Source organism: Syngnathus scovelli, chromosome 18 (assembly GCF_024217435.2).
Source record: "Syngnathus scovelli strain Florida chromosome 18, RoL_Ssco_1.2, whole genome shotgun sequence".
In the NCBI taxonomy this organism is placed as follows: domain Eukaryota; kingdom Metazoa; phylum Chordata; class Actinopteri; order Syngnathiformes; family Syngnathidae; genus Syngnathus; species Syngnathus scovelli.
The window spans coordinates 3,253,890-3,264,176 of record NC_090864.1 but is presented as its reverse complement, the minus strand read 5'-3'; the positions used below and the strand labels follow the sequence as shown (position 1 = coordinate 3,264,176).

At 44.0% G+C, this 10,287-nt stretch overlaps 1 protein-coding gene and 1 long non-coding RNA gene across 2 annotated transcripts in view; one reads left to right on the top strand and one right to left on the bottom strand.

The window, feature by feature from the left end:
• The window catches only part of LOC137839652 (small ribosomal subunit protein eS21-like), a 30,161-nt gene continuing 19,874 nt past the window's right edge, over window positions 1–10,287 (top strand). Inside the window, exons 1-2 of the mRNA XM_068648770.1 lie at window positions 1–71; window positions 1,872–1,951. Coding sequence (XP_068504871.1) covers window positions 1,902–1,951 — 50 coding nt within the window. The 5' untranslated portion in view covers window positions 1–71; window positions 1,872–1,901. The remainder of the gene's footprint in view (window positions 72–1,871; window positions 1,952–10,287) is intronic.
• LOC125985970 (uncharacterized) lies at window positions 3,074–6,491 on the bottom strand. Its single transcript, XR_011085690.1, has 2 exons — window positions 4,110–6,491; window positions 3,074–4,004 (listed from the first exon to the last, which is right to left on the bottom strand). It is a non-coding gene; the product is annotated as an uncharacterized lncRNA (long non-coding RNA).

Here is a 10,287-nt window from a genome sequence, read left to right as displayed (position 1 = left end):
CGTCAACCGTCATACCATCAGAGAAGAAGAAGGGGTGGCCTGTCCTTTTCGTCGTCCTTTTGTCGGTTACGGTGAGTCTCTGCGTTGCTCTCTTTCTGGAACCACCTTAAACGAGCACATGCGGTGATATTACCGTGTATTTTACCGACGTTTATCGTCGTTAAACAGATAGCGTTACTGTGTGTGTTTGTTTAGAGGACAAAAAGTTAAAATGCAGTTTAATTGGCAGTTTCCACGCCGGTACGCGTGGACGTTCCACATGTTAGTTGCTATGCTAAGAGTCTTCTGGTCAGTTTTACACCCCCACGCATTGGCACATTGCATTCCACGAGATTGCGATTTAGCCGAGAAAGGGGTTGGGGTGGCACGGTGACGCACTAGTTAGCACGTCCGTTTCGCAGTGCAGACGTTCTGGGTTTAATTCTGGCTTTAACGGTTCGACTCGCTTCCAGGTAACACTGCAATCAAGCCAGTCGCACGGGAAGCGTGCCCATATTATAGGCTTTACGTTAAAAGAGAGCGAAGGAAAAGCAGGGCAGTGCTATAGTATGTAAGCGCCGGTATAGAGAGCGAAGGGAAAGCATTGCATTACGATAGCATGTAAATGCCGTTAAAGAGATCGAAGGGAAAGCATAGTGTGATAACATGTAAACGCGTCCGTTTTTTTTCCAAATGATAAATGTGTAAATCTCATCAGTGTATATCAAATTAACAAATTCTTAAAAAAATCTGAGGAGCATTCAACATGGGACTATCATCCTGCAATTTTTGCGGTCAAAACGTTACATAACCTGTGAGCTATTGAGTTAAAATGCTCATTTACAGTAATAAATCGGATAAAATAATAAGCATTCAACTGAAAATATGTATATCTCAACCAGGCCATGTGGGACGACCATCCTGCAATGTCACGGGCCATTAGGTCACATGACTCAGGAGCTATTGAGGAAAAATGCAAATATTTACAGTTATAAATTCATTTAAAATATTTGAAGCATTGGAATAAAGTTCTAAGTGGTGTATCACAACCAGCCCATGTGGGACTATCATCCAACAGTTTGGGGTCAATAGGTCACATGATCTGGGAGCTATTGAGGTAAAATTCTATTTCCAGTAATAAATTCAATTTTAAAACAAGCAGGCATTCAAATGAAATTCTAGGAGGTGTATCTCAACCAGCCCATTTGGGACTATTGTCCTCCACTGTTTTGGGTCAATAGGTAACATGACCTGGAAGCTATTGAGCTAAAATTCTAATATTTACAGTAATAAATTCATTAAAAATATTTGAACCATTGGAATGAAATTCTAAGAGGCTGAATAGCTCCCAGGTCATGTGACCTATTGACTTCAAACTGAAGGATAATAGCCCCACATGGTCTGGTTGAGATGCACCTCTTAGAATTTCATTCCAAAGCTACGAATATTTTGAGTGAATTCATGACTGTAAATATTAGCGGTGTAGCTCAATAGCTCTCAGGTCATGTGACCTATTAACCCCCAACTGTGCAGGATGATAGTCCACATAGGCTGGTTGAGATACACCTCATAATATCATTCGAATGCTTCAAATATTTTTTGTGAATTTATGACTATAAATGTTAGCGCTTTAGCTCAATAGCTCCAGGTCATGTGACTTTTTGACCCCAAACTGTGAAGGATGATAGTTCCAAATAGGCTCTATGTGATGAATGCTTAAATTCTTTTCAATGAATTAATACTGTTAATAGCGTTTTTGCTCAATAGCTCCCAGGTCATGTGAGCCAATTATATTAAAACGCACTGCTGTGGCTATTTTGAATGTGTGCATCAAGATGGATGGAAGTATTGGAGTGTGTAGTGAAATTGTTGACATAAAATATTCTCTGCAGCTTTGCTTTGCAGACGACCTGCTAATCAACATGCAGAATGACGCTGGTGAATTTGTGGACCTCTACGTCCCTCGTAAATGGTGAGCAAATGTAATGGTTGTGGTACTTAAAATGCGCTTGTCGAACGTCAATCCTTGAAGGGGACAATGGTTGAGATATTTGGAGGCCAGGGTGGAAAGACTGGCTTCACACAATTGGCACACTGTCAACCCCCACGGACTAGCAATTTGCCCCGTTGACATATTTATGTGTGTGTGCCAGGGTTGTCACGATACCAGAATTTCAGTCGTCGGTACCAATACCTGTGATTTTCCACAATTCTCGATACTAATTTGGTATCATGGTAAAAAACAGAATCGACTTACTTTTAAAATCACTAATCCATCTGCTATAGCCAGGAAGACTTGCGCACATACCTTCAACATGTGCCCAAACGTAATTTTCCAAGATGGCGGCGCCCTGTGAGGCTGCGGCCAAGCCGGCTCCCGATAAAAATGTGTGTTTTGTGTTAAATGTACCGTCCAAATCGTCTCCGAGAATCGCATACGACAGAAGTACACTATTGGGACTTAGAAGCAACAACTGCACAAAGGATATATCCGGAGTTAACTTTGCCATGGATCGCGAAACTCTTCGCGGTCTTGGAATAATGTCCCGAGACAAAGGAACCTCCGAGGCAGCGGGCTCCCCCTCCCCCACCAGCCGACACTGGAAGCAGCTGAAGCGGCGGTGGAGTCTGAGCACACGCCGGAGGAGAAGGCGAGGTTCCCGAGCCGGCATCACACGCCGACTGAAGAGAAACCCTCACAAAACAGCACTTCCATCTATTCTCCTTTCAAACGTGCGGTCGTTGGAAAATAAAATGGACTATCTCAAGCTGGACTTAACTACAGAACGAAAGGTGAGAGAATGCAACGCGATCATCCTCACAGAGACGTGGCTTCACAACAACGTTCCGGACAGCGCCATTAAACTGGATGGGTTTACAACTTTCCGCACGGACAGAAACCACGCCAGCACGGGTAAATCTCGAGGAGGTGGTGTGTGCATTTACATTAACAACAACTGGTGTACAAACGCTGTAGTTACTACAAGTCACTGCTCAGAGAACATTGAGTTTTTAACCCTCAACTGCCGTCCATTCTGTTAGAGATTTGCTCACTCCAACTTATTTTGCAAGAACCAAACAGAAGACAAGCAAGTTCTTTTAGACACCTGCAGGTGGAGAGTCCATTCGTCGCTGTCTGAACAGCGATTATCGAATGAAGTCTAAAAGTCTCCTCCCTGCAAGGGCATATTTATTAGGAGGAACAGAGTGGGGGTGGGAGTGGACAGGTTTGGTGAACCCCCGGCCTCTGATAAGATCAGAGCAGGGGGTGTTTTACACTATTGTGGGAAACAGAACAACTTTGATTGCTTCCCCTGCAGCTGGTCAATCAAGCAGAGGAAGCAACCACTTCATCTTACTCTGCATTGTGAGGGCCAGACGTGATTGATTTAATCATTACATTGTGAGGGCAAGACAAGATTGATTTAATCATTACAGTCTACATTCCAACATAATCATAGGATCAAACTAACCTGAAAACCCTAACATCTCCCTCCTGATTTATCATATGATTATGCCACCCCAAACAACAACGATAAGCAAGAAAAAAAACATATATACGTATAATGAAGAAAGTAGAATGGTAAAAATAAAAACAACAAACAATGATAGCAACACTTTCCAGTGAAGATGAGGCATTACCTCAACACCCCAGATCAAACTTATTGTGTAAGCGAAAAACCTGCTGGCCAGATGTCATTAGCAGGAAAATTCTTACACGGCCCCGTTGCCACAGGCGACCAGAATGCTATCAATAAAAACAAAAAGAAAAACACAGAAACAGTACATCTTAGGGAAGAGCGCAAGGACAACTTTGTCTCCGACGGACCATACTTTATGGTCATCTGGAACGTTCGCACCCCAGACAGGGTCATGAAGGTCAAAGGTTGCATCTGCTCTGCGTCGAGTCCAGAAGAGTTGTGTGCTCCTGTCAGCTGATGATGTCATATCCTGTAGGTGTGGTCTGTCACCCACACTGGTGCACACACTCCTGTCCAGTTGGCGGGCAGCATCGGATAAACCACCTGAAATGGCTCTCTTATCTTGACACTCATCGGTGATGTCCAGAGCTCCCATCCAGTTTCCTCCTGGAGAGCAGTCGTCGTTAATGCAGACGTGGGTCTTGTTACCTTGGATGTAACATGTGTAATTCACTCCAGCTGGTCTCTCTGTGTAGGCCACTTGTGGTATTGTTCGTCCTTTAACAGTCACATTGAGATTTGCCCAGAAGTGTTCATCATAGGCACCGTGTTTCGCTTCAGTGACATTCATTGCTCTGGCCTCCAAGCGAACTTGCGTGGAGGAAGGCGGGAGTTTCGAACACACATAGCACGCCTCCTGTGTGTGAGCTCTCACAGTGAACCTGAGGGTTGTCCACCTGTGAGGGGGAGAGATCAGGCGGCAGTAAATTTGCATTGGACACATCTTTCAGTTTGAGCGTCCTGATTAGATAATCTGCCCAGGACTGCTCTTCATCTGTTGCTTGCAACTCTCGTAGTCAATTGTAGTGCCCATTTAACTGGCAAATAGGAGTTTTTTTTTTTTTTTTGAAACAAGCTCTACAAAAAAAAAAAAATGTTTGTTTTGTTTTGAAAATGTTTTGAATATGAATCAAATCCATATGTTGTATAAAGCTGACTGACCTGCCCCACTATCCCTCCTCTTGAGCCATGTGACGCGCACCATGGCTCAATATTGCTGCCCATTTGCATAGGTTCTTTGGTAGGGTAGGTTATTTATAGATGCCATTCTCTAATCTTGCCCCTGTTTTGACAACTAGCTTAGCAAGTAAATGGATGGCCTCCCCGAATGGGGAGCGACTCAGCTAGCAAATGATTAGACATTTTCCCTTTGTTGTAGTTTCTTTAGTTACTTTTCAATCGTTTTCTCATTGTTTATCACAAGAATCTTAGAAATTTGAATACAAATCAAAACGTATGTTTTATTTTACTCAATTGTATGATTTAGAGAATCCATACGTAGTAAAGTTTTGTAGTACTACATATGATTTCATCATCATTTAGTTTGACTTTCTTTCCAAAACGCTTCTTAATTTCTCAGTTCACACATCTTCTACATGTGTTACTGGTTCTCCATTTTTTTTCTCTAGTTAATTATCAATCCAAAAGCTACGTGTTTCTTTCTAACATTCAACCTGCTCAAAATCACTCTTTCATCAAAGTCGCTCTAATTTTCCATAGTAGTCGCCAAGGACTTCAACCATTCAACCTTTCATTCAGGCAACCATTCATCAATGCTCATCATATGTATCTCACACAGTCTCCAAAAAGGAGTCTTCCTATCACATCGGTCCCAATTCATCCAAGCTCACCACACAACACTCATATATCACTTTCAACTCAGGTTTCCTGGTAGAACAATCCACCAATTCAAAAAAAAAACTTAACTAAAACAAACAATTGGCAAATTAATCTGAATTTTTTCTTTGTTTTTAAATTTGAAGAACTCAATCTCTCAGATTTAGCTTGCAATTAGAATTTTGCATAATCTTATAACACAACCAATCAATTATTCCTATTAAATGTAGCATTGCAAAATCTTAAATTCACAATTTAGCTTCTTCCAATTCCTGAAAGCATGTTCTGTCATTTTTTTTTTTTTTTCTTCGAATTTCTCATGTGGGCTCGACACTTAACATGCACTAGTGTGGATTAGTTTCTGCTTGCAAACAGATTTCTCTCTTTTTCCTCTCATTTTTATCTTTCAAAATCATTTCTGTTCTGCGGTGCAAATTGGATAGACCACAGTCTAGCAAAAAATTTTTTTATACTAAAACTTTAGCCAATGTTCATCATTTTAACATATACGCACACAGATGCACAGCTCTCGCACACAAAAGGTAGTTCCCAGCACCAATGATTCGTCACAGGCTGGCCATTTCCTGTGGTCGATCATGAGCTGGTCCCTCCCATGCACACGAGGACAGCACATTCTAATTTTATTTATTTATCTTCTAGAAGCAAGTTGCATTTCTTTACCACTTGATTTGCATATTTTAACTTCAGTGTAACACAATTTGAGCTCTAGTCATTTGTAATTTGGCCATACAAACAGCATTGTCATACTTCTTGGATGGACAGGACTTCTAAAAATCTAAAAAAAAATTCTAATAATCTGACAATGACATGTTTTGCTGTCATATGGGCATCTATTCTTTCTTTCTCTGTATGAGCATAAGCGGTCAAAGAGGAGGAAGCTTGTCATGCTAAAAATGAGGCTTTTCCTCTTTTCCTTCCTCCACCCTTTGATTGATATTGTTTTGCAAAACGACACTCTCGTGCGAAGTGTCCTCGTCTCCCACAGTTCCAACAGTTGTCAGAATCTCGTGGGGGTTTTGAATTATATGGCGGCCTGCGACCTTGTTGGCCTCTACCTCTCCCTGCTGGGACCCTTGGAAGAAGACTGTTGTATCTTCATCTAGTTCATCATCATCATTATCTAGATGAAATACATCAGAACTTTTGCCTTTTTTGATCATACATTTTCTTCCACTTCAGCATGTATTGCATACAATTAAGAAATCTACTTGCCATGAACTTCTCGTTTTAAAGAAGAGCAGAGCAAGAGATTTACCGTTCTTATATCCCATCTTAATTTTAGTAGTTTAAGGTTTTACAATTTTTTTCAATTTTTTTTTTCTTTGAGGATCCTCAATGCAGGTTTAAATTGACCTTTCAACAAATTACTAGCCTGTTTTATTGCCGTGGATCAACGCTAGAACTGCTTTTTAGTCAATTTATCCTACCAGTCACACACTCAATCACACTAACTCCAGCGCTTTTTTAGGCCTCATGGCTCGGACAAACCAAAGCCGTATCTCATAGCTCGGATAAACCAAAGCCGTATCTCATAGCTCGGACAAACCAAAGCCGTATCTCATAGCTCGGACAAACCAAAGCCGTATCTCATAGCTCGGACAAACCAAAGCCGTATCTCATAGCTCGGACAAACCAAAGCCGTATCTCATAGCTCGGACAAACCAAAGCCGTATCTCATAGCTCGGACAAACCAAAGCCGTATCTTTAGCGCTTTAACTTACTTGTCCCCTGGTTCGTTGCACCGCCGGATCCCGTCAATCCACCTCTGTCAGACGAAGGCAGACCTAAGATGCTGGCCCAGCGAAGAATTCTCTTCCCAGGACTTTCTTTTCCAGGTCCTCCTAATGCACGCTGGCTTGTCGACAATGCAGCACGTCCTCCTTCGCCGGTCAGATGGTGGGTATGAGGATCCCGGGTTTCGGCACCAAAATGTTAGAGATTTGCTCACTCCAACTTATTTTGCAAGAACCAAACAGAAGACAAGCAAGTTCTTTTAGACACCTGCAGGTGGAGAGTCCATTCGTCGCTGTCTGAACAGCGATTATCGAATGAAGTCTAAAAGTCTCCTCCCTGCAAGGGCATATTTATTAGGAGGAACAGAGTGGGGGTGGGAGTGGACAGGTTTGGTGAACCCCCGGCCTCTGATAAGATCAGAGCAGGGGGTGTTTTACACTATTGTGGGAAACAGAACAACTTTGATTGCTTCCCCTGCAGCTGGTCAATCAAGCAGAGGAAGCAACCACTTCATCTTACTCTGCATTGTGAGGGCCAGACGTGATTGATTTAATCATTACATTGTGAGGGCAAGACAAGATTGATTTAATCATTACAGTCTACATTCCAACATAATCATAGGATCAAACTAACCTGAAAACCCTAACACATTCTACCTACTGCGTGAATTCAATACCGTCAACATCACAGCTGTTTACGTCCCCCCCAGCGCTAACACAAAGGACGCACTCTCCATACTGTACAAGTCTGTGAGTACACTACAGAACACACACCCGGACTTGGTCTGCATAATCGCTGGCGATTTCAACCAGGCCAAATTGAAAACAGTAATGCCACACTTCCACAAGTGTGTGAACTTTGCAACAAGGGGAGAAAACACACTTGACCAGGTCTACACAAACATCAGACAGGCCTTCAGAGCGGGTCCCCACCCCCACCTGGGTTCATCAGACCATCTCTCTGTTATGCTAATTCCAGCCTACAGACCTCTGTTGACGAGAAGCAAACCAACTGTGAAGCAGATCAGGGCCTGGCCAGAGGGCTCCACAGCAGCTCTACAGGACTGTTTTGAACGCACAGACTGGTCTGTCTTCAGGGAGGCGGCCACCACCAACCAGGACGTCAACCTCACCGAATACACAGACTCTGTAACTGGATACATAACGAAGTGCATGGAAGATGTAACCGTCACCAAAGACATTACAGTGAGAGCAAATGAAAAACCCTGGTTCACCAGGGAGGTACGTGAGCTCCTGAGGGCACGCAACGCTGCTTTCAAGTCTGGGGACAAGGAGGCCCTCAAGACTGCTAGGGCCAACTTGCACCGGGGCGTGAGAGTAGCCAAGCGTGCATATGGTCAAAAAATCAACTCACATTTCACAGACACAAAAGACCCAAGACGCCTGTGGCAAGGCATCCAGTCAGTCACAGACTACAAACCATCCCCCCCACCGTGTGAGGACAACATAGACTTCCTCAACTCTCTCAACACCTTCTTCAGCCGGTTTGAAGAAAACAACACCACAACACCCACAAAAACCCCAGTACACCCAGACAGCACAACACTTCAACTGGACCCAGCGGACGTGAAGAGGACCCTACTCAAGGTGAACCCCAGGAAAGCTGCAGGTCCAGACAACATACCCGGGCGCGTGCTCAGAGACTGTGCAGACTCACTCACTGACGTCCTCACAGACATCTACAACACCTCTCTGAACCAAGCCATCATACCAGCAATTTTCAAAGCTACCACCATCGTACCACTACCCAAGAAGTCACCAGCATCATCACTGAATGACTACAGACCCATAGCACTCACTTCCATCATGATGAAGTGCTTTGAGAGACTGCTGAAGGCCCACTTAACATCCACCCTCCCCACTACTCTGGACCCATACCAATTTGCCTACCGCCCCAAGCGCTCCACTGATGACGCCATAGCAACAGCACTCCACCTCTGCCTGGCTCATCTGGAGAACAAAAACAGTCACGCGCGGATGCTGTTCATTGACTTCAGCTCTGCGTTCAACACGGTCATCCCCCAACATCTGGTGAATAAGCTGAGTACAATAGGCGTCAGCACTTCACTGTGCAACTGGCTGCTGGACTTTCTAACGAACAGACCGCAGACAGTCAGAGTGGGAAACAACTCCTCAGCGACCACCGTCATAAACACCGGGGTGCCGCAAGGATGTGTGCTATCCCCCCTGCTGTTCACGCTGATGACCCACGACTGCTCTGCCAGATTTGAAACGAATCACATCACCAAATTTGCAGATGACACAACAGTGGTGGGCCTCATCAAAGACAATGATGACTCAGCATACAGAGAGGAGGTACAGCAACTCATCACCTGGTGTGATAGGAACAATCTGCTTCTCAACGTAAACAAAACAAAAGAAATCACTGTGGACTTCAGAAAGAAACAACCAACACACATCCCACTCATCATCAACGGCAGTGGAGTAGAGTCTGTGAAAAGCACAAAGTTCCTGGGAGTGCACATCACTGATGACCTCTCATGGACTACCAACATCACTGCGCTGGTCAAGAAGGCGCAGACACGACTCCACTTCCTGAGAAGGATGAGAAGAGCCGACCTCCCCACCTCTGCTCTCACCACCTTCTACAGAGGTGCTATTGAGAGCATGCTGACCAGCACCGTCTCTGTTTGGCATGGCAGCTGCCTAGCTGCAGACAAAAAGGCGCTGCAGAGGGTGGTGAGGACAGCAGAAAAGATCATCAGGTCACCCCTTCCAGCCATTCAGGAACTGTACACTTCACACTGTACCAAGAGGGCAATGAACATCATCAAAGACACTACTCATCCTGCACACAGACTGTTCTCCCTTCTACCATCAGGGAAGCGGTACCGCAACCTGCGGTCCCGCACAAGCAGACTGAGTAACAGCTTCTTTCCTCAAGCCATCAGACTCATGAACACACTGAGGAAAACCACTTGAACATTCCAAAGTCACCATGCCACTTGGCACTTTATTCTTGCACCTTATATACAGTTATACACTTTTTCACTTTACTTCTATGACCACTGATTGTACTTCTGCTGCTGTGTATGTATGTGTGTGTGTGTGGGTCTGTATTGTCAATACTCTTATTACACACCGTGTGTGTGTGTGTGCGTGTGTGTGAATGTGAGAGAGAGTATTTTATTGTATAGTACTGCACATGTTTATCAGCATGTTAGTGTTTGAATGACTGCAATGTGTAAGTGTGC